Source organism: Sciurus vulgaris, assembly GCF_902686455.1.
Source record: "Sciurus vulgaris genome assembly, chromosome: 3".
Lineage (NCBI taxonomy): Eukaryota > Metazoa > Chordata > Mammalia > Rodentia > Sciuridae > Sciurus > Sciurus vulgaris.
Window position 1 is genome coordinate 19,781,300 of NC_136463.1, and position 24,261 is coordinate 19,805,560.

General features: G+C 47.4%; 1 protein-coding gene and 1 pseudogene across 4 annotated transcripts; one reads left to right on the forward strand and one right to left on the reverse strand.

Moving 5' to 3' along the window:
• Positions 1-1,073: 1,073 nt before the first annotated feature.
• Positions 1,074-17,179, reverse strand: CD300LG (CD300 molecule like family member g). 3 transcript variants are annotated; one of them, XM_079133479.1, is made up of 8 exons: positions 17,036-17,179; positions 15,118-15,453; positions 11,950-12,051; positions 11,020-11,275; positions 9,568-9,680; positions 6,635-6,687; positions 3,120-3,239; positions 1,074-2,642 (listed from the first exon to the last, which is right to left on the reverse strand). In XM_079133479.1, the coding sequence occupies exons 1-8, from the start codon at positions 17,076-17,078 to the stop codon at positions 2,529-2,531; spliced, it is 1,137 nt and encodes a 378-aa protein (XP_078989605.1). In that variant the 5' UTR covers positions 17,079-17,179; the 3' UTR covers positions 1,074-2,528. The 3 variants fall into 3 exon arrangements, with proteins under 3 accessions (XP_078989605.1, XP_078989607.1, XP_078989606.1); XM_079133481.1 differs by lacking the exon at positions 11,950-12,051 and having other exon boundaries at positions 11,020-11,104; positions 17,036-17,166; XM_079133480.1 differs by lacking the exon at positions 11,950-12,051 and having other exon boundaries at positions 17,036-17,166.
• Positions 17,180-23,107: 5,928 nt separating this feature from the next.
• On the forward strand, positions 23,108-23,295 carry LOC306658024 (translation machinery-associated protein 7-like; annotated as a pseudogene). The gene has a single exon. The product of its transcript is annotated as a translation machinery-associated protein 7-like (transcript).
• The last annotated feature ends 966 nt before the right edge of the window (positions 23,296-24,261 follow it).

The following is a 24,261-nucleotide window of genomic DNA, read 5'->3' on the forward strand; positions in this document are numbered from 1 at the left end:
TGGTAGAGCTCAATTCGCTATACCACACAAAAAAATAAAATAAAATAAAAATAAATAGTAGACATAGCCTTCATATTGTAGAATCTGAAAGAATGGTGATGAAAATGAGCAATAATGCCATTAATTTTTTGAAAGACAAGGAAAATGAAAAAAGGGCCACCTGTTTTCAGTCTGAGCAGTCTGAGTCCATGCAATCCATTCCAGGTGGGCGGAAATGTTGCCTTTGTACCAGGCTTGGGGACCCCAGCCTCAGCCTCAGACCAAGTCCTAGCTGCCAGCAGTGAGGCTGGTCACAACCTCAAAGTGCCACTGGCAGGGATGACTTCCTTCCTGCTGGGGACACTTCCCCAAAGTTCCTCACTTCCCTTGCAACATTAGGGCTTTCAGCTTCCCTGCTTTGGTTTCTTTTTTCCCTACAAGTCACCTTTGGGGGATTTGCAAAACTTTTTCTTAATGGGCCTCTACGGCCCATTAGGAGGGAAGAGAGGCTCAAATCTCCCATTTTTCCTATCAACACTCCCTTTTGGCGTTCAGGTCTTTCTTTCTTTTCTTTTTCTTCTTCTTCTTCTTTATTTTTTGCAGTTTTTAATAGGAAGACTTATTTATTTATTTTTTAAAAGTTTCACCTGGCATGATACACCTAAAAGGAAATCACAATACAATGAAGATTTAAATCGAGGCCTCAGAATTTAAGGTGTTTCTTTTAAAGAAAAAAAATAGGGCGGGGTGCTGGGGCCTGTGCATGTAATTCCAGCAACTCAGGAGGCTGAGGCAGGAGGATCACAAATTTGAGACCAGCCTGGGCAACTTAGCAAGAGCTTATCTCAAATTTTTTTAAAGGGCTGGAGTTGCAACCCAGTGGTAGAACACACGCTTTCTTAGCATATGAGAGGCTCTGGGTTGGATCCCCAGCAACACACACACACACACACACACACACACACACACACACACACACACACGACAAAAAATAAAGAAAAAAATAAAAGAGACATTCTCTTCCTCTGACCTGGTATTTCCATAAATGCAACTCCACCTGAAAGAGATCTCCAAATGGAGATAAAGCCCTGAGCAAAGATTCATTATGCTTTTATTGATCATGTTAAGAATAGAAGCAAATTAAGTAGCTAATAATAATCAGTTAAGTAAATTGAGGCACATCAATATGATGAAATATTATGCAGCTGAAAAACACTTTATAAAAGTTTTGTACAACCTGGAGACATGCTCGTGGTGTAATAATTAAGTGGGAAAAGCAGGGCGCAAAGTTGTATATGCAGGATAATTACCTAAAAAACAGCAGCAAATTACAGAGAGGAGAAAAGACAAGAGGGAATTCAACAACGGAAATCAGGATTGTCTCTGGTGTCTTTTTTTTTCTTCTATGGTTTTCCTCCCCATTTTTCTAAGTTTTGTACACTTAGCATTCCCATCTCATTTTTTTAAAGAAAAGAGGAAAAGGAAAAAAAAAAAAAAATTCTACTGCTCCAGTTTTGCTCCTGCACCTGCCCCCCCCTCTTCAGGGTGCTGGACTCAGGGCCCTCCTCGAGCTCTTTCCGGTTCCCCTCCTCCTCCCTTTTAGATGCCCACCTGCATTCTGGTTTTCTCCTCCTCTCCCAGCTTTTAATATTCCCACCCATGGAATATTAAACCTTTCTAGAAAAGGAAGGACTCAAGTTTTTCCCTAGCATCTTCCAAAGCAAGGAGAGCAAGGCTGGGTAGGAAAAATGGAAAGGTAGCCCCTCCCTGACAGCTCTGGGTTGACCATTTCCAATGAGCACTTGACCCAGGATTGGGACTTGGGACTTGGGAAGGTCCCAGGAAAGCCCCCTGTTGGGTCATGGTGTTAGTAGCCCCTCTAGGGAGCATGTGGGAGACCCCAGGCACCAAATATAAACTGTCTAAATTGGAAGGGTCTGAGGGTGTCAGGCCCACGGGTCTTCACTCTCAAGTGTTATTCTCGGGGTACTGATTAGCCCAGCCCCAGAGATGGTTTCCGGTGGGTCTTGATGGGCCCAGGAATCACATCATAATTAGCTTACTGAAGGGCTGAGCTGCAGGTGGGTCACAGCATGCTTTGAGAAACTGAAATCAGGGCTCAATCCCAGAATGTTCCCTCCTCTCAGCAGCTGATGGAGGAGAATTTGAGGGAGGAGAAGGCAGGGTGGGGGATGGGGTGGTGGCGGGGGAGGCGGGGCCTGTTGTTCTGCACCCAGGATTTCCTGGAGTGGATGCAAACTCAGCCCAGATCTACTGAGCCCTGCTTAGACCCGAGTGAGGGTCCACAACTGTGGGCCCTGTCCAACAGTGGGAACATGTGGGGAGGGCCCAACCTCATCCACGGCTGACAAACACTGCGAGGTCGTGCTGGGACATGCAGGAAGGGATCCTGGGGAGGGTGGGCGGGGCCTGCAGTGTAGGCAGACGGACTCCAAGGACTTCAAGGTTACGGCAGAAAGCTCACGAGAGTTAGTGCAAACCCAGCCATTCGGTTTCACCACAGGCCTGGCCAGGAGAGCGTTCTACAGTTAAACTGAGACGAACTTGGAGAAGCCCAGCTCCTCCTCAGACATCAGGAGCGGAGGCACTGGGATTGTGCTCTCTGCGGGGTCCTGGGAAGGGGCTTCTGGTTCCTCTGTAGTCTGGAAAGACAAGAGCGGAGTTTGAAAAGCAGAGTCTGGAAGTGGGGTGAGGGGTCTTCAGGCACCTGCTGTGTTCACCGCAGTCTTTTCTACACCATCCAGGCCTCTGTCCATCCGCAGGAGCAGGGCATCTAATGGATTCTCTCCAGGGACCCCAGGCATCAATTTCTCACCTCCCCCAGACAGCATCCTTGCGGCCTCAGACCAGGTTCAGGCCATGGTTGTGAGAATTCTGCCAGCCCAGAGCTCTTTAAGATGACCCCCAGCAAACTCTTAAAGAATTTCTGGAGAGGCAAAGTGAAGACATGAGGGCAAGCACCCTGGTTTCCCAGAAGAAATGGCCTTAGATGGGGTAGGTGGGCCAACGGGAGAGTGGTGTCTGAGAAGAGGATGCTGAGAAAAAGCCTTCCCCCTCTCTCCACTGACAGAGTGGAGTCAGATAACGTGGCTCCTGGCTTTGGGCCCTTCTGTCCATACCTGGCTTAGGCACTGGGTCTCCTTGTAGGGGCCGGCAGAGGACTCGGGACTGGTGAGAGGCTCAGGGGACCCTGAAAGATTGATCACGGCTTCTTCAGGGACCCAGCTCTTCTCCAGGGGCTGTGAAAGAGACTTGGTCAGAACAGCCTGTTCTTGGCAGCAGGAATGGTCTAGGAGCCAAGAGAAGGGAAACAAGCCGGGAGGGGGTGGATGAGGTGGGGAGGGGGTTCCAGTGTGGGGCCAATTCCTACACCTCAGGGTGCCCTTGGACAAACTAGCTAACTCTCCATAGCTCAGTTTCCTCAGCTATAAAATGGGGATGAGAATTTTTTCTTAACCAGGCACAGTGATTCACACAAGTAATCCCAGCTACCCAGGAGGCTGAAGCAGAAGGACCGAAAGTTGGAGGCCTGCCTGGGCAACTTAGTGAGACCCTGGTTCAAAAATAAAAAATAAAAAGGGCTGGGGATGTGGCTCAGTGCTTAAGCACCCCTGGGTTCAATTCCTAGTATGGGAGAAAACAACAACAAAAAAACTGTAAGCTCAAGGGTGAGGGCCAGTGGCCAAACAAAAGTGGGCAGAAAGCACTGGAAGCAAGCTTCACTGGAATGTGGCTCTCGGGTGAATTCCCAGCCCTCTGGGGTACAAGTCAGGGTGGAGAGACAGAATAGGCGGGAGTGGGGGTGGGGTCCTGCTGAGTGATAGGTGGACGGAAGGGTCAGTGGAGTTTATCTGTTCCTGTTTGATGGGTCGCTCTTTGGTGCGCTGCCCACTGCCTCAGATATTTTGTTCTCTCTCCTATAGCCGCTCCAGTCCCAACTTAACAAAAACCTTTTCCCCCTCAGGGATAAAATAATTATTCACATAGTATCTTACCACCCAACAAATGAGAACTTCTGGAATGCTTGTTTGTTTTATTACATTATTCCTATCCTTTAAAGCAGAAAGAATAAGCAGGCTACAAGTGTTCTTTGAGAGCAAAGCTGGACTCCAAAAGTTTCACTGGGTAACAAACGGCACAGGAAACTTTTCATCTGCAGCCATCCACACTGAGGGTGCAAAGGAGGGTCTTTCTCAGCAGTCTGAGGAACCAGTCTTGGCCCATGGGCTTGACTCCTTTCTTCCATATCCTTGTACTTCAACTTGGAGGTGCAAGAAATACAGATCTTTGCAGCCAGCCTAGAGACCCCAGGTAGTTTTCCTGGCTCTGTCTCTTTCCGGCTGGACAGCTGCAGGCAAGTCATTACCCTCTCTAAACCTCCTTTTCTTTGCTGGTAAAGTGGGGGGAATAATAACACCCACGTCGTGTAGGAATTATGAGAATTCAAGCGCGTACATAAAGCCAATGACACAGTTCAATAAGAGATCAAACGAATGAGAGGAGAGATGACAATCTCTAGCAACATATCTTTGGGGAGGGAACATGCTTGTGTGACCCCGAACACTTCCCTCTGATTTTTCACACCCCCTTGGGCTCTTTTGCAGGACAAGTAAAATGTCTCCTTCCCTCTTTGACCTGAAGGTGGGCAAAGAAAAACCCCAACACTTCCAATTCCACCGCCAGTCTCTGCTGAAAATCCCAGAAAAGCCAAAAGGTAGAGAAAGCCCTCCACGGGTCATGTTCACAAGTCTCTTGCCTCGGTCCCTTGCCCTGTTCCATCCTCCTCCCAATAATGGGCCACCCCCTAGAGCTCCTCTGCCTACTGGTTCTGGGCTCTTTCCTGGGGTCACATCAGCTGGGCCAGGGCAGGTGCCTCAGGCAGGAAGAAGGGCAAGTCGGCCCAGAGGGAAGGTGTGGTGCTGAGGTACATGGGTCAGTCCTCATTCCCTGGCCCCTTCTGGAGAGCCAAGGCCTGGAGGCCAGAGGCAGGCCGGAGGCGGGGCTGTGAAGGTGGCCTGGAAGGCTGTCCTTCCCCCTACATGACTTTTCCCTCATTCCCTTTGCTACCTTTGGCCTTGTCCAGTTTCCTGAGACAATAGCAGCTGCTTCCTAAGCCACGGAAGAACCCATTCCCTGGGGGCTTGGTCCTGAGTCTTTTGTCCTCATTGGCGCCAGGAAAGAAGGGAATAGAAGCGCCACCCTTTCCTGCACTGAGTCTAAGGGAATCCAGATGGAGGAGCCTCAGTAAACAACTGGAGGGGGATGGATGGCCCAGGGCGAGGCTGGTGGGGCTCCAGTTTCCTGGACCAGATTCCGCACCCCTACTCCTCCTCAATAACGGCACTGGCTGGAAGGGTGTTGTCCCATCCTGCAGAAGTTGGTGAAGGGTCCTGGAGCAGTACCCTCAGGGCAGGTTCCCCTCTCCAGAATGGGACCCCCATTCTATCTGTCCCCTGGTCCCCAGAGCACCACCCTCAGCCTGGGTCCCAAAGCAGTCATGCTACCTTGGTCTCAGAGCCAAGGAAGGTTCAGAGAAGACATCAGGGTGCTCTGGAAAGAGAAGAGATGGGAATGGAGATATCTGGGCCTGCTCTCTACTTGGGCCATGGTCTTCTGTGTGACTTTGGGCAACACCTTTATCCTTTTGGGGCCTCGGTTTCTTTTTTTGCAAAAGCACACTAGAGTCTGTAGTTGTCACACTCTGGTGTGCTGTCGTGTGCCTGGGCCCAGCTCTAGAGGGATTAGTTAGGACTGGGCCCTGGACAGTGCATTTCTAAGAGCTCTGTCACCCCTAGGTGCTCACAGGTAAGATGGGATTTGCAGTGAATTTAGAGAAAGGCTGGACTAGCCAGGTTCAGTGGCACACACCAATATCCCAGAGGCTTGTGAGGCCGAGGCAGGAGGATTGCAAGTTTGAGGCCAGCCTCAGCAACTTAGCGAGGCCCTAAACAACTTAGTGAGACCCTGTCTCAAAATAAAAAATGAGGGCTGGGGATATAGCTCAGTTGGTAGGTGCTTGCCTTCCAAGCACAAGGCCCTGGGTTCAATTCCCAGCACCGCAAAAAAAAAAAAAAAAAAAAAAGAAAGAAAAGGATGGGGGATGGGGCTCAGTAGTAAAACACCCCTGGGTATTCCATGTTTGTGTAATATGTCAAAATACACTCTACTGTCATGTATATCCAAAAGAAAGAAAGAAAGAAAGAAAACAACCCTCGGTTCAATCCCCAGTACCAAAAAAAAAAAAAAAAAAAAAAAAAAAAAAAAAAGAAAAGAAAAAGAAAGAGAGTGAGAAAAGAGAGGAAGGTTGGACTGATCTCTGGACTCAGTTCTGAGGTCCTCTGATTCTGAAAAGGGGATGAGAAGAGAATATCAGGCCTGGGGGAGACATGTCAGGTAGAGCTTTGTACCCTCTGGCACCTGGTGGGAAATCAGGAGTGATAATGGGCACTCTGTCCAGCTCACGTCTTGAAGGGCTAATCTTGGGGCTCACACAGATTCCTCCTCCCAGGTAGAAAGCAAACTCTGCCTCTGAGTCAGGCGTGGAGGACTGGGAGGAAGACGGAGGTGGGCATAGCCCAGGAGATCTCCAGCCCCAAAGGAATCCCAGATGGTACTTTGCCCTGTTTGTCCTTACCAGGGTTGGGAGATGGACCTTCTCATTCTTTTGGGTCTCCAGGGTCAGCTGAGCTGAAAGAGATGTAAAAGGCATACCTTGAAGCCAGGAGTATCCAGGAATAGCTTGCAGCTGTTCCCAGAGAAAGTACTGGCCCCCACACTTGGGAGCAGGGACTTTCTGGAAGAATCCGGAAGGTAGGTGGGGAGCAGGAAGTTCCTTGCAGCTCAGCCCTTTGGGAATGAGCCTTCTTTTGGAGTTCAGTAGATGGAGATCACCTTGGGCCAGAAAGTAGCTGGGGAAATTAATCTATGAGCTAAGTCCATTGCTTCTCAAACCTTCTGTGCACATAAGGCTGCTATAGCTTGGGTCTTTAATGTCCCTCAAAAGATCATATATTGGAGGATAGGTTCCCAGCTTGGGAAACCTTTAAGAGGTAGGGCCTAAATCAGGGGTGGTGGCACACCCTGTACTCCTGGCTAATGGGGAGGCTGAGGCTGGAGGATCCCAAGTTCAAGGCCAGTCTAGGCAACTTAGTAAGACCCCACCTTAAATAAAATAAAATAAAATAAAATAAAATAAAATAAAAAGGGCTGGAGTGGCAGCTCAGTGGTAGAGTTCTTGGCTAGCATGTGTAAGCTCCTGGGTTTAATTCCCTTTACTGAAAGAAAACAACAACAACAAAAAAAAAGGTTAGGGCCTAGTAAGAATATTTATGTCAATGGGGTGTGCCCTAGCCACCTCACTGTCCTTCACTTCCTGTCCACAATATGAGTACTTTTGTTCCTGCCATGATGTGCTGCCTTGTCACTGGCCCTAAGGAAGAGGGTCAACGGATCATGGATTGAAGGCTCCAAAACTGTGAGCCAAAACAAACCATTTCTCTTTATAAGTTGATCATCTCAGGTATTCATTATAGTGACAGAAGATTGACTAACGCAAGGACCCCTTTAGAAATTTGCTTAAAATGCAGATTCTAATTCAGTAGGGTGGGGCTGGGCCGAGACTGTTCTAGCAGGTACCAGAGGCTGCTACCTTACCTGGAGAGGTAAGGTGCTAAGTGGCTCTGAGGTTGTGACCAGGAATGGTCCAATCCTGTACATTCTGTCCCAGATATCTCTGAAGGTCCCCGGGACCATAGACAAACCACCATTTCCTCCTGAAGGTCATGCAGGAGTTAGGAAGCAGGCCCAGGTCATTTCCAGAGCCTCCTTCTTTGGGATGCCATTGCACATATCTTCTTTGATCCATTGCTTCCTAGCTCTGCAGACATAGGGCCAGCTGCTTAAGCACCCTGTGTCTCAGTTGCCCTCCCTGTAAAGTGGGGGTACTCCACAGTACTGAGATGATTAAAGGAGATAAGCATTATAAGCTGCAGGACAGTGTCACCGCCTACGGCAACAATTGCACGGGTATTTATGGGAGGTGGACTGGAATTAAACTACTTTTCCTATATTCACTAATTTATAGAGGAAGAGAGACTTTGAAAGAAAGATAGGCTTTGCTTATAGAAAGAGAGACTTTGCATATCAGGAAGTTTTTAAAGAAAGAGAGGCTTGCAACGCTTATCAGAGAACTATTTCTTCTTAAAGTTCTGTTGCTTCTTCTTAGAGGTGCATCCTGCATCCTGTGAACTAGGTGCTATCTATCTGTGATCTACGACCTAGAGGTGTGTTCTCAATTCTCCACTCTACAATCTGCCTTCTGCCGCTGCCTGCTTCTCTCTGCTAGCTGCTTCTCCTAGCTGCTTCTTCTTACTGCTGCTTCTGCTTACTGGTGCTTCTTCTCTCTGCTATCACAGCAAAGATTAAAGTGAGCAGGCATGAGCAGAAGCACTTGGGAACACCTGTGCACGCGTTGTGTGCATGGACTTAATTGAATATGGCCAATGATAAATCACCTGAGTGTGCTTATGTTAATTAACCTCACTGCCGATGTGATCAAAGCAACCTCTGGCTGGCCGCCAGGCGCCATCCCGGCGCAGCCCACATGGCACAGCCCCCAACAGGACAGTGCTTGGCACCTGTAGTTCTTATTACTATTATTTCACTTAATCCTCTTGATCCGTGCCATCCAGCACGGGAGGCAAGAGTCATAGTTCACACATAGCCATTGAGCACCCAGACTGTGACTACTTCAAATCACACCAGGTTTCAAGGATTCAATATGAAAAAACTGAATGTCTCACTGAATTGTCCAGGCTGGTCTCTAAATTGAGATCCTCCTGCCTCAGCCTCCAAAGTATCTGGGACTACAGGTATGAGTCATCACACCTGACTTTCATTAGTATTTTTATATTGATTTCTTATTGAACTGATAATGTTTTGGATATATTGTTACATAAACTCTATTATTAAAATTAACTTCACTGGTTTCTTTACTTTTTTCATGTGGCTACTAGAAAATTTTAAATTATATATGTGGCTTATATTCTATTTCTATTTGACATGTATCTGTCAGTTGAGGAAACTGAGGCTCAGAGCATTTGGTTCCTTGCTTAAGGTCATGGAACTAAGAAGTGGCTGAACTGGGATTTCAACTTAAGCCTATGAAAGGAACTGAGCACCTTCAGAGACGCAGTGGCAGTCCATCTCAGGATGTAATACCGGTTTAGGTTCAAGTGCTCGGTCCTGCACCCCCTCCACCCCCATCAGTTCCCATATGGGGAGCTGGACATGATTTGCTGGATCAATGGGGAGAGGAATGAATGATGAGCTTGGCCAGATGGAAGGAAGCCAAGAACCCCCTCCTCCTTCCATACCCCGTTTGAATTGCTTCTTTCATTGCTGACTGCCTTGTAGTTTCCAGAAGGTAGTAGCTGGGCTCTGGATGCCCATGTCTCAGACGGACACACTAAGTCCCACAAGTCTTTCCAGGGTGGGTGAGGGACTGCAGGTCTCAGTGAAGTCCCTGGCTGTGAGCCTCCCACCCTCTTCCCACCTGCCCTTGCTCACCTTTCTTTCTCCACCGGAGTATGAAGCTCCCAAAGGCAATCAGGCCTGTGACCAGCAGAAGGGACAAGAGCACAAAAACCGGAGCCAATATGCGGGCCATTGGGATGGACACCCTGGGGGTGAGAGGGAAGGAGCCTGGTGGCAGTCACCAGATAAGGCATCTGTGTATTTGGGGCCCATGTGGGGGCTGGGAAAGCCAACTCCTAGTGTGGAATCCAATTCGATGTGACAAAGACGGGCAGAGCATTTACTGCCATTGGCACTCTACAGACATTTAATTAGCTCAGGCCCTGCAGCCAGGCTACCTGGGTTCAAACCCTGGCTCCACCAATTTCTAGAAGGGTGACCTTGGCAAGTGACTTAACCTCCCAGTCAAGTTGGGATGTGTATACACACACACACACACACACACACACACACACACACACACACACACACACGCCAAGTACCATGTCAGCTGTTAAATTCCACCACCCCATGTCTCTTGGTAGGAGTGGCCTGATTTCACTTCGGAGAAACTGACTCTTTGTTTGGGGGGCGCGGGTATGGGAAATTGAACTCAGGGGCACTCAGAGCCACATCCCCAGCCCTATTTTGTATTTTATTTAGAGACAAGGTCTCACTGAGTTGCTTAGCACCTCACCATTGCTGAGGCTGGCTTCAAACTCAAGATCCTCCTGCCTCAGCCTCCCAAGCCACTGGGATTACAGGTATGCACCACTGTGCCTGGCTGGAGAAAATGACTCTTGAAGAAGTTTAAGTGACTTGCTAAATCACACAGAGGTATGGGGGAAGTTCTCATGTTCCACATCCGAGTAGGTGTCACTGGTACCGTCACACTCAGCAACATGGCACTCTGAGTCCAGTTAGTCCCTTGTCTCCAAGAGGTTAGTGCACCAGGGACCACGGTGTCCAGTCAGCTGAGCTCTGTCTGGGCTGGAAAGGACCCCCAGTACCTGCCCTCAACCTCATGAGACCCTTGCATCTGAGTCTGAACCTGCTAGCAGTACCTGCATAACAGGAACTGAGTGCAGTTATAAACCCAGAACCATCCTTCAGGCTGGGACTCCAGTTGGGTAAAGAAAAAAAAAATTGGGGGGGGGGGTTTCATATTTTTATGCACAGCATAGGATTCAGGCAAAAACTACTCAATTGGGGTGACTGACCCTCAGGCTGGGATAGGGAGAGGTGGGGACAGACTCTTCACCTCAGGTGGGCCTGGGTGTTCTGGGCAGCAGGGCTGTGGGATTCTATAGTGTAAGACACACACTGCTCAAGCTAAAAGCCCCCGTGAGGGGCAGATAGGGGCTGGAATCCGTCCTGTCTTGTGGCAGGCTATGGCCACAAGAGGAGACACCGGTTTGGAGGAAGGAGTGTTAGGGGCTTATTGACTCAAAGGTGTCCTATGGTTTATTGATGGCCTGAAGGGTGACATTGGTCACCTGGACTCACCTGGACTTGGAACTGTGGCTGCTGGGGACAGAACTGGTGTCCTCTGCGAGGGTGGAGTCCAGCGGCATGGGTGGGCGGGAGCTCCCTGCATGAGGAGAGGTCGCTGTGTGAAGAGAGGTCCCTGCATACGGAGAGGTTCTTGTGTGTGGGGAGGTTCCTGTGTGCTGGAACGGGACCGTCCCTGTGACCGGAGAGGCCTCAGCCTCTGTCTTCCCCTGCTTGGCTGTGGTGACTGTCAGGCGGAGACCAGGAGAAGCTACAAGTCCAAAAGCAATGCCTCAGCACCTTCCTGACCCTTGAATCCCAGTCTCCCTGACTGAACTTGGTCCCCTGAACTCTACCTCTCTGGGGCCAATTTCTCAGAGCATTCCCCCCAGCAAGCAGAGGCCTACATGAGGTGATTTTGAGCAAGCAGACCATATATCAGGCACCCCTGTCCCCCCTGCCAGGACCCATTCCAGTACCACTCAGTTGGCACCTTCCTGCTCCTGCCCCCTACCAGTCCAGGTCAATTGCCACCTCTTCCCTTACTGGAAGGGCAAGTTTTCCTATCAACATCACATGCTCCTGCCACCTGTAAGGCCTTGACCTCCTTCAACAGCCAGGGGCCAGCAGAGCAGTGTGGCAGGGATAAGTCCAGTGGTCAGGGCCTAAGGCCTGGTCTTTCTGGCTTACCCTCCAGACCACAGGTGAAGCAGACAGAGAATGAGCTTTGGGTTCAGGGTGTGGCCACTTCCTGGCTCTGTTACCTCCCATGTGACCTTAAACAAGTGACCTAACCCCCTGAGCCTCTAATTCCTCAGCTGGTCAATCTGGCTCCCAGGATTTTGGGGGCACCCAGATGTCGATAAAACAGCTTCTGGCACCAGGTAGACACCGGAGGTTTCCTGGAATAGAGGTGGAGGAGGGGCAGAAAAGCCATTCACTCACTCAATGCTGGGGGCTGAGTTTGCCGAGCTTTTGCCTTGGGCTGCAGTCTTGTTGTACCAAGAGGCTGGAGGGAGAGAGTTGGGGAAGGGGGGCAGCAGGGTCCTAGAGGAAAGGGAGAGGCTGTTCTCAAGGAAGGCATGAGCCCAGATCCAACCAAACCTTTGACCTTCCATGGGAGCAGCTGGCCGCTTTCCCACCCCCCATCTTGGCAGGCACAGAGGACTCCCTGTTCTCATTTCAGTTAATTGGAGCCACGTCCTGGCGTCTTTTCCTCCTGTAGTCCCTGCCGCCCCAGCTTAGCTTAAACTTCTGTCCCTCTTGCTTCTCACCTGCCCATTAACCTGCTGCTTCCACGCCACCCTTCACCTAGATGCCAGTTCTATTTCTAAGATATAAGCTGGATCAGTCCCTGCTCCTTGTCATCCAAGTGAAGTTCAAACTTTGTAGCATGTCTTTTCTGTCTTTTTTTTTTTTTTTTTCTTTGTTCTGGGGATTGAACCCAGGGGTACTTAACCACAGACTCACATCCCTAGCCCTTTTTTATATTTTATAGAGAGACGGGGTCTCACTGAGCTGCTTAGGACCTCGCTAACTTGCTGAGGCTGGCTTTGAATCGAGATCCTCCTGCCTCAGCCTCCGGAGCCACTGGGATTACAGGTGTGCGCCACTGCACCCAGCCCTGTAGCATGTCTTTTAAGGCCTTTTAAACTTGAAATTCAAACCACCATGCCGGCATCACCTCTTTCCCCGTGCAGTGTCCCAGCCACACAGAGCTGCCCTCTGTTGCTGATTGCTGCTGTGCCTTTGACAGGCCCTTCCTCTGCAGACCCATGATGCCTTTTTTTTCCATCTCTGCCTGACACACTTCTTTTTGTCCTTCAGCACCAGCATCAGAGTCAGCTCCTGCTAAAGGGAAGGGCAAATCCCCTTTTCCTTTGTGTATTGGCAGTGCCCTCCAGGGGAGGCACCTTCAGGGAAGCTGATGATTACACGGCAATTATTCCTACTCGGCCTCCCTACTAGGCTGGGACCCTTAAGGGCAAAATCCTATCCTCAGCGCCCAGCACACTAGGAGCTGCTGAGCTCCCCCATGCCCATCAGTGGCCTCATCAGTCCTTTCTGACTATGGCCAGCCGGGACTCTCCCCTTTTCTGTGCCTTTCTTTATTCTAAGACTAGGTTACTTTATTCTTGGATTTTTCTAAGTAGATGACAAAATCTTCTGTAAATAAAGAGTATTTATCTTTTACTTTCCATATTTATAATTCTCTCTCATGTCATATTCCCTTGCCTAGAGTCTCCAGGCAATGATGAATGAAAGAAATGGTAGTGAAAGTACTTGTCTTATTTGGATCTTTCTAAAATTCCACTAAATATGTCATCATATTCAATGGTGTGCTGGAGATGGCTCTCATTGACTTAGGAGGCTGATTGTTAACTTTTGGGGAATTTTGAAAGCTGGTTGTTAAACTTGGTAGCCAGAAATTGGCCAGAGCAGGACCATTTACACCACAGAAATTGGCAAACATTATAAGTCAGAGTGTCCCCAGCCTGCTGTTAAATGTCTGCCAGCACAGCACTGTTAAAGGCCTTCCTCATTTTCAGTATCCCAGCTGTCACCAGCGGGAGGTCAAAATGGTTTGACACAGAAGGATAATATAAAATGCATACATTATATACAGATAAGTAACTATGAATGAGGAAGAGTATCAAACACACAGGAGCCTCAAAATAGGTAAACTTGATCACAACTTGGTAAAAATGAGGTCTGAGGGCTGGGGTTGTGGCACAGTGGTAGAGCATCTGCCTCGCACAGGTAAGGCACTGGGTTTGATCCTCAGCACCACATTAAAACAATAAATAAATTAGTTAATTAGTTGAAGTTATAAAAAATAAGGTCTGATACTGATAAGAATTCAAAGAGATCAGAATCTTATAAAAACAGATTGTGTGCGTGTGTGTGTGTGTGTGTGTGTGTGTGTTTTCTGCAGTGCTGAGAATTGAACCAAGGGCTTTATACATGCTAGGTGAGTACTGTACCACTGGGTCACACCCCCAACCCCTATTAATGTGTTTTTGAAGCTGCTGTTATTATTCAATAAATTTATTTTCTAAATTCAAACAGAGACCCATGGGCAACAGAGATCTGGACCCAGACATGGGCCTATGAGAGGAAAAGAACAGAAAAAAAGCCCACAATTACCTGTATTTGAACCCTGGCTCTACCACTTCCTGCCATGAGACTTTGGTCTCTTGGAGAGTCATTAAGTCTCTTGGAGCCTTGGTGTCCCATCTGTGAAGTGGAGATTCAAAGACCTCCTTGCTCTCTCTGACCAGCAGGATACTGGAGCGGCCTGCAGCCCTGGGCTCTCTCTGGCTTCTTTTCTCTTAGACCAGCAGCTCCAGGTGAGACTCAGCCCTGAGACATTTGCTCCATCCCTATGGCTCCAGCCTCAGCTCCCCAGTGTTCCCAAGCTCAAAAAGAGTCCCTTTTTCAGGCACCCGACCCTAAGGCTGGTTCCCAGGCACACCTAGCATCTGTCCCTGGAATTGACGATCTGGGAAAGAGAAAGCCAGGACGGGAGCTGAGGCCTCAACCTGGTAGAAGTAAGAACGGCCATGGCTTAGGCGATGCCGTGGGTCGGGTCTGGGATGCAGCAATGGCTGGCTCAGCCTCAGGAGGCCGCAGGAATAGCTCTGACACCAGGGGAAGGTTGGGGAAGGGAAGGTCTTCCTTAGTCTTTGGGATGACCATCTTGTCCCTAATCCACGGTCATCTCCTTTCAGCATATCTAGGCAGAGAAGAAAGGCACTGAGCAGAAAGCTGAGACCCCACTGAAACTCTCACTTCACTAGAATGCTGTCCTTCAGATGGCTGATGAGGCTGATTCCAAGATCAACTCCACCCCAACATCTGTAATGGGGAACGTGGACCTGTTGCCAATGACCTACGGGGCTTTCTCTCTCTTTCTTTAATGTTTTTAGTTGTAGATGGATACAATTCCTTTATTTTACTTATTTACATTGATGTGGTGCTGAGGATCCAACCCAGCGCCTCACATGTGGGAGGCAAGCGCTCTGCCACGGAGCCCCAGCCCCAGTCCCAGGCCCTCTCTCTTCGGCCTCTGCATCTCCTGTCCCCCAGGCAGGGGAAAGAGAGGAGTCTTACCTGGAAAGACGATCAGAGAGACTGGGAAAGTCTCATCAACACCCAGTCTATCGGCCCCACACCAGTACTTCCCAGCGTCCTGCAGGGTGAGGTCCCTCAGGGTCACGGTGAACGCCAGCTCTTGGGGGCTGTCGCGGATAGACACCCTGTCCTTCGTTATCTCTTGGCCGTCTTTTCCTGAGTAGATGGTGCTGGAGCAGCGGGAGACGAAGATCCCGATCTCCTTACACCAGTACTTCCTGAGCTTCCTCTGTTCTTCCCCGTAGGTGCACTTCAGGGACACAGTGTCACCTTCAAATCCACTGATCTCCTTTGGACATTTCAGAGCTTCATAACCTGAAACCGTAACAATGGTTCACATCACCTTTGCTGCTCCACCACCGGTGGCTTATTTAAAAACCGACATGTTTTCCTTCTTCCTCTTCTTCCTCTCCCCTTCCCTAACCATGGGGGATGCGGGGGGGGGGGGGGGGAGCAAGATTAACCTTCCTGTCCTTGGGCGAGTTATCTGGTCTGGGCTCACTGACCACAGGGATAAGGGAATCCAGATTTGGGGCTGGCACCTGCCAATCTAAGGAAGGCTACAAATGAATTAGAACTCCCCCCAGGGCGCACCTGGAGCCTTCCTATTCCCTTTTAAATGCCCGCTGTTCCCCCCGCAATTAGAATCATAGCCTTTGGGACAGGAGTCCCCTGTGTGTGCTCCTTTGTTAGCAAAGCAATCAAACTTTTTTCCTTTTCCTCAAAACCTTGTCCTCATTATTGGATTGGCATTGGGGGACAAGGACCAAGCTTTCGGTATCAAAACCACAGAAGAGGTGGAACTACCCTGGGTCCAGGTACCATTGTCAATACCAGAAGTTTCTGTTTTCCTGGGAGACAGGAAGGCTCTCCTCAGTCAGTCCTTCTGGAACAGTTCTGTAAGAACCAGTACTCTCCCAGCCTTAGGGAGACCTTGCTGCAAGGCTGTTCCTCTTTCTTTAAACCTGGAATACTGGGGGGAGTGGGGGGTCACTGACCCTAGATTCACCCAGTCGAGTGTTTGAATCCTAGCACTGCCAGCTAGTAGATTCGTGACATTAGGGACTGCTTGACCTCTCTGGGTCTCTGAAGTTTTTCACTTATAGACAATGATAATGCCCTGCTTCACTGCATTTCAGAGCCTGTCACAAGTAAGACACACCACAATTTTATGTACCACAAGAAAAACATGGCTAATTAATGCCCGCTGCAATGGTGTATGCCTACAATCCCAGAGACTTGGGAGGCTGAGGCAGGAGGATGGCAAGTTTGAGGCCAACCCCAGCAACTTAGTGAGGCCCTCAGCAACTTAGTGAGACCCTGTCTCAAAATAAAATAAAAAGGACTGGGATGTAACTGTCCAGTTCAATCCCCAGTACTGCAGTGGAGTGGGGAGACCTTGCCAATTGAAAAACTGGTATCAGTTATGACACATCCTGATTTTGGTGTTAAAAACTAAAAAAACAAAAGCAGGCCTGGGAATTGATGCAGCAGGGTAATTCTTTAACTTTCAGGGTTGTTGGGAGTCACGTAGCAGAGATTTGACAAATATTTTCTGATTTTAACAGGACTACCAGACAGTGTCTTGTCTGCCTCCAGGCTTTGCACAGGAAAATAAGATCGGAGAAGCAAAGGTCCTCTTCCAGCTGCACAGCTGCACAGGGGCTGGAACCCCTGTCAGGGAGCACACCCAGTCCTGAAGTTCAGAAACAGCAAGTGTGGGCCTCTTCTGAGAGCCAGTGGGGCTGAGGATGCATGGGCTGGGGTGAAGCCTGGAAGCATTAGGTGCACATGCGCATGAGCCGGGAAGGAAATGATTCAGGAGGTCCTCTCTCTGCAGACCCCAAAGGGTGAGCTCAGGCATGGGCCCCACATCCTTCCCACATTCCCATCTCACCTTGGAGCATGAGGCAGCTCCACAGCAGGACCAGAGGTCGCATGGTGGGTGCTAGACTCCTGGGGTGCAGACGCTGGCAGCTGTGAGCTCCTTTCCAGACCACACTGCGGCTTTAGCTTCCTGTGGAAGCGCTACATCAGGATAAGGAAGGGAAGGGAGGGGCATGAGGGTCACCCCTCGGCACATCCAGTCAGGGAGGTGACTCTGCATTTCTCTTTACTTCACACCCCTGCCCCCAACCAATCCTGTGACTCATTTCTCCAGCCTCCAAAACAGTTTAGGGCCCCTTCCACCAGGCGCTAACCTGTTGTTCATGCACCCCAAAGAATCTGTAGGAAGAATTCAAGGAGTCCATGGATGTGGACAGGAAAAAATTTCATATTGACCTTCATGAACCTCTGACATTTAGTTTTTCCTCCTTTGAGTGTAGTGTTAGCAGTATCTGTAACTGTTACCAATAAAAATGGCAGACCCCAGCTCATCAGGTGTCACAGATAGGGACATCTTGAAATACTATGTATACTTCTCACTGCTTGGAAAAATCATTAGTTATTAGACATGCCACTAGAGCTGGCTATTAAAGTGCTTAATAAAGAAGCATGTTTATTAAAATTATATATTCATAACCATTTCATTATTTTGAATTTCATTTTGAGCACCTATATATTTATGTATAAATGTCATTATTCTGAGATTGGGGTTCTGTAAACTTTACCACACTGCCAAGTAGTCAATGGTACAGAGCACAGGTTCCCTTCTGCAGGACCCACTGCCCCCCTCTGCCGGCTTCCTGCCCTGGGACGCAGTTCCGCTCTTTACCACAGGGTGGCGGTGCAGGCGGAGCTGAGCTGAGCTGAGCTGAGCTGAGCCAGATACCCTAACCACTCTGCTGGGTTGGTCCCCACCAGGCCGGCTTGGGTTGTTTTGGCTCTTGAAAAGGCGATTAGTGGTTTTCCCACTGCAGATTTGGATCCTCCTTGAAAAGCTCAAACAAACACGCACACTAGAGGGAGCCCTGACGCATTGTTTTCCAAAAGAGCTCTGTCGTTTTTATTCTGATTGCATACAGGTTACAGGCAAATTTTTACACAATGCAGAGCTGTAAGAAAAAAAGCGAAAAGAATGAAAATGTTTCTTGTAATTTGCCTTCTGCCTTAGAAAACCACCGTTAATATTTTGGCATATTTCCTTCCGTCTACACAGTTGGAATTTTACCCACAGGGCAGGTTAATATTTGAAACATTTACTCTGGTTCTGGGATTATGCACGTGATTCTGGTAATGTGGGGGGAAGTGTTTTGATTTCACAATGATTGACTGCTGCCGTTTAATGACCGGGGACATCATGTCGCGAAAACCCTGTTAGAAGATCTCAGTTCAGAACTGGATTCCCTTTTACATGCACAGATTACAAAAAGTAATCAGGTTTTGAAGTTTAAAAAAAAAAAAAAGAATTAAAATAATATTTATCTAGCATCTCATAGTATATGCTGCTGTTTTATTTGGTGCTGATACAGAATAATTTCTAATCTACTTTTCTTAAAGCCTAATTCATTCCTAAGCAGGGGCAAGCATCTGACACTTCATTATGTTTCCAGTGTCATGGGGCCTGAGCACTGACATTTTGAAATATGTGTTATTTGGTAATAAATTGTTTTCCTTTTATTTATTTTTTCTCCCTAGTACAATTTGGGCATTATATTATGACTTTAAAAAAATTGTGTGAGAGTCATGTTATTTATGATTGTCATTTCAGGAGGGGACAGGAGGTGTTACCAAATGCTTACTTATATAAAGAGGGAGTTGGGTCAAACCTGAGTTATTCCTGAACCTTCCAGTATACTCCAACATCTTTCCCCTCCAATCAACCAGTCCCACACCTGGCGCAGAAGCTGGGCTAGAGCACTCCTTTTAAAACAACTCCTCCTGGCTGGGGAGTGGAGTGAGCTTTGGGAAAAGAATGTAAGTGGGGTGCTGGTGTAGGCACTGCGCCTGGATTACACCCTGTGGCTGATGGTGGCCAGTGGATTGACCCATGGTGGTGAGAGGAGAGGACACTTATGTCACTTGTGTGACTCTGTCGTACCCTGGCGTGCTGGGAGGCACCCTGCCATCAATGCCCAGGGAGTACACAGGTAAAGGGCTCCTGGGCTCACAGCAGCCTCACTGCATCCTCACCAAGGGCTCCATGTACCCAAGAGTGGCTCAGCTGTGGCTGGAGGTACAAAGGTTGGGATGAGACCAAACTCCTAGGGCTTCGATAGTCACCCTGGTTCAACTTCTCTGGGGTTTGGACTTGTTTGGACTGAGTTGGTCTAAGATGGTATTTTGGTGCCCTTAGATCCAGCTTTTCAGACCTCAGCACTAGTGACACTTTGGGCAGATACTTCTTTGTGTTGGTGCAGTCCTATGCACTGTAGGATGTTTGGCAGTATCTTTGGCCTCTATTTACCAGTTGGTAGGAGTCCCTCTTTTCCCAGTTATGACAATCAAAAATGTCTCCAGATACTGTCAAAAGTCCCCATGGCAGGCAACATTGCTCTGGATTGAGATTCACTGCCCTGGGTGATGAATAAATCTACAGAACAAGTAAATATGCTTTGCGGGGCTGGGGTTGTGGCTCAGTGGTGGAGCACCTGGCATGCACGAGGCCCTGGATTCAATTTCTCGTCTTGCAAAAAATTCAAAACACCATCAACAAGTGTGCTTTTGTGTCAGTTGTGTGTGCAGGTATAGTCACAAGGTCTTGGGATAGGACAGTGGGCTTCCTAATGCTGGACCCTGAGTTAGGTAGTCTCTACGCAGTCACAGGCAATGCCGAGAAGCTCAGCCCTGGATCCCTGCTAACACTCAAGGAGAGTCTAGGCACAGCCATGCAGACTGAGCACACACTCTGCAGGAGACCAGCTCCCAGAGGACAGGGAAGGAAATGGAAGGGGCTTGGTAACACCTACCTTGATTTTCCTTCCAAGTTCATCAGTCAGATCCTTGAAGGATCATCGGAGAGAGACCAAGAGTATGACACCACTGGGGCTCTGTCCTCATGGAAGGGAACATCAGGAACGGTCACATCACGGATCCTCAGTCTCCAGCACTTGTTTGAACATTATTCACCTTGCATTTTGTTGATGTACTATGGAGTTAGCCTAAGATGGTTGCGGTCTGTACTGGACATGTACAGACTTTTTCTTGTCATTATTCCCTAAATAATACAGCACAACTATTTCATAGCATCTACTTAGTATCAGGTATTATAAGTAATCCAGATATGATTTAAAGTATGCAGGAGGATGTTTGTAGGTTATATGCAAATACTATGCCATTTTATATCAAGGACTTGATATATCAGCCACAGATTGGGGTATTCCAGGGGGATTCTAGAACCAATTACCTGTGGATATTGAGAAATGGCTGTGTATTTTTAAAAACTGTCAGAAACACTGAAGGCTGGATGCTATGTGGTATTTTGGATTGGATCCCAGAACACAGAAAGAATATTAGTGGAAAAACCACAGAAATACTAATAATATTTAGTTAATAGTAATGCACCAATGTTAACTTCTTAGTTTCCATAAATGTACATGGTTATGTAAGATGCTAACATTAGGGGAAGCAAAGGGAAGGTTATCCAGGAACTCTGTACTATCTTTGCAACCTTTCCGTAAATCTAAGGTTATTTTGAAGTATAAAATTCGAATAAATAAAGTCTATTTTTTTAAAAAAATAAAGCAGTGAATTGCTGAAGGGAGCCTGAGGGATTATCAGGCTGAGTTCTGCAAGTAGACAGAAACCCAGAAAGATGAGCTCAGCATGCCAGGTGCTTTTAGCCTCAGGAGCATTTACTGCTTCAGAAGATACAGCAAAAGGGATGAGCTAGGAGTCTAGAATGTTCCAGGGATAGGGGGAATCTGTCATATTTTTATCACATTGGACTGGGACCCCAAAGAGTTGTATTCTAGGAAAAGGATGAATTGCAAATAAACCAGGGCACTATGGATTCTTATGCAAATTCCTGTCATATAGGTGTCCTGGGAAACTTCAAGCTTTGAATTTGAATTACAGGTAGTCTTAGTCTGGAAGCATCTTCCTTTCCTTAACTCCAGGTATCTGAAAGATACCAGTGAAAAATATTTTCAGAAGGAAATTAGCATCAGCTTAAGCCTCAAGCTCTGTTTACAAATAATTTTTAGAAATATTCTCAAGTACATAACCAAAGATAACCAAATATATGAGGAGACTATATATTCTTTCTATAGCAAGAATGTGCAGAGATAGTGGGAAACAGTCAGACCTATGGGGACTCCAGATAACAGCAAGATGGGGTGGAGGCTTAGTGCTACCACACCCGGTACACCTTGCATCAATGCATTTATGTGTGTGCATGTGTGTGTTTATAATGTTCCAAATGCTAAAACCTCTTGCCCTGGTCTAAGGGAAGTGGTAAGGCCTAGGCACTTGATATGTGATAAAAATGGTACAACAGAGTCGTGGGAGAAGGTCTCTATGTAAGTCATGCTGGGACACCTAGTTATCCATATAGAAAAACTATTGGCCTTGCCTCCTATCATACACAAAATTAGTTGTAGCTGAATTACTGAACTAGATGTAGAAGATGAAATAATAAAACCTTTAGAATATAATACAGAACATCTTCATTTTCATGGCCTTAGGGTAGGGAAAGAGTTCTTTTTTTTTTTTTTCCTTTTGGTGGGGGTGGTATTGGGGATTGAACTCGGCTGAGCTCTAACGCTGTGCTACATCCCCAGTCCTTTTTATTTTTTATTTTGAGACAGGGTCTTGCTAAGTTGTTGAGGATTTCATGAATTTGCTGAGGCTGGCCTTGAACTTGCCATGCTCTTGATTTGCTGGGATTACAAGCATGCGCCACCACGCCCTGGCTCTTGATGCAGGTGTAGGACTGAGCCCATCTCTTGTCTTGAAATGATTCTGTGTTCCCTTCAGTATCTGGACTGAATGTCAAATGAAGCCATATACACCCATGACAGATTCTCTCTGTCACCTCTTCAAGGACTATTGGCATTTTATGTTTTCCAAAGTATGCTTCCTACACTCTCTTTTCCCTGTAAAGACAGACCCAGGGTCATTCATTTCTTTGGCCTGAAGCTCATCTTTCCGTTGCCTCTGTTGCTGTTCTAGACAGAGCACTCTGACAAAGCCCTGGCTCGGCGAGGTGACTCATGTCCTGGGCTCCCAGCCATCTAGACCAACTCTGCTCTCCTCTCACTTGCCCAGCTGTGGAATTCAGCTCTCTCACCCCACTACCTCTCTGAATTCTCATTCACCCAAATTTCTCTCTTTTTCTGCTAGTCTTTCCTTCCAACCTGCTTGTCCAAATGTCCCCGGGGCTAAAGGACAGGCACATATAAAATTTTTAGCATATTGTTAAATTTTCATCCAGAAAGTTTGCACCACTAGCATTTCTTCCAACTGCATAAATATATTTATTTTTCTCACAACCACCACAGCACTGAATGTCTACAAAATTTAAATGTTTTTGCCTTAATAGGTGACAAAGGGACATCACTTTTTATTTTGGTTTAGAATTTTTTCTTTTTTCAGTACTGGGGACTGAACCCAGAGCCTTGCACATGCTAGGCAAGTGCTCTACCACTGAGTTACGTCCCCAGACCTTTTTATTTTATTTTGAGACCAGGTCCTGCTATGTCTCTCAGGCTGACCTCTAACTTGGGATCCTCCAACCTCAGTCTCCCAAGTAGGTGGGATTGCAGACTTATGCCTCTGCTCCTGAGTTTGAATTATTTGATTATGAATGAGGCTGTACATTTTGGGGGGACATATTTACTTGGCTGTATGTGTATTTTTGTAGTAGACCATCAATTTTCTTTGACCATTTTTCTATTTTTTCATCTTATTGACTTGTATGAACTCTTTTAAATTAAGGAATTGATCATATTGCATACAATATTATGTTGCAAAAATAAGAGTTTACATTTTACAATTTATGTTTTATTCACATATATTCTTTCTCTTTATTTGGGTGTGGATTTTGCTTAGAAAGGCTTCCCTCAAGAGCAGGGTTTGGGGATGCACGATGTCCAGGGGCAAAGGTGGTAAGAAACCCCTGAAATGGCCCAACATGTAGGCAAGGAGATGGACGAGGAAGATAAGGCTTTCCAGCAGAAGCAAAAAGAGGAGCAGAAGAAACTCCAGAAGCTAAAAGCTAAGGCCGTGGGAAAGGGCCCCCTGGCCTCAGGCATTAAGAAATTTGGTCAAAAGTAAGCTGCATGCCTAAGATGATGGTGACCCTTGATTCCATTCCTATTAAAACATCTGGATTCCCTGCTATAACATCTTTTGCCACCAATAGCCAGAATGAGAGTCTGTTGTAAATTTAAGCATGAACTTTGGTTTAAAAAAAATAGGAAAAAAAGAAAAGAAAAAGCCCCAGCGGCTCACTGTCTCTTCAGTTTTCATGCTGCCGTTCCTACCTCAGCTGTGAATTTAAAATAAAACCCAGCCTAGCAGGGCAAGGTGGTGCACCCTGTAAGGCCAGCGACTTGGGAGGCTGAAGCAGGAGGATCACAAGTTCAAAGCCAGCCTCAGCCACTCAGTAAGGCTCTCAACAATTTTGTGAGACCCTGAATCAAAATAAAAAATAAAAAGGGCTGGGGATGTGGTTCGGTGGTTAAGCGTCCCTGGGTCCAATCCCTGGTACCAAAATAAAAAGATAAATAAGTAAATAAAAGAAACCTAGCCTAGAATTCTACCAGAATCTGCTCTTTGGTCTTCGTCCTCCTCTGAGTTCTGTACCACCCGGAATTAACCTAGCTCATTTGAAAGGCAAGAAAGAAAGAAGAAAAAGGAAGACTTCCCTCACTGCAAGATTATAAAATAAATCCATCAGGAAGTATTTTAGTGTGAGGAGAAAGGTGGGGAGCTGTAGTTAGTTTGCTTCCTTTTTTCTTTCTCCCCTTTTTACCCATAAAGGGTCACTAATAGTATACTTTTTTTTTTTTTTTTTGGTACCAGGGAGTGAACCCAGGGGTGCTTAACCACTGGGCCACACCCCCAGCCCTTTTTATATTTTGTTTTGAGACAGGGTCTCACTGAGTTGCTTAGGGTCTCACTATGTGGCTAAGGTTGGCTTTGAACTTGTGATTCTCCTGCCTCAGTCTCCCAAGTTGTTGGGATTACAGGCATGTGCCACCACGCTGGCCTCATACTTAAAAAATTTTTTTTAGTAAT

Coding starts and splice junctions, on each gene's coding strand:
- CD300LG (XM_079133479.1), bottom strand. CDS start 17,078: ATGCGACCTCTGGTCCTGCTGTGGAGCTGCCTCATGCTCCAAG. Junction 15,454..17,035: donor GAGCTGCCTCATGCTCCAAG/GTGAGATGGGAA, acceptor TTACGGTTTCAG/GTTATGAAGCTCTGAAATGT. Junction 3,240..6,634: donor AGGTCCATCTCCCAACCCTG/GTAAGGACAAAC, acceptor TCTCTTTCACAG/CCCCTGGAGAAGAGCTGGGT.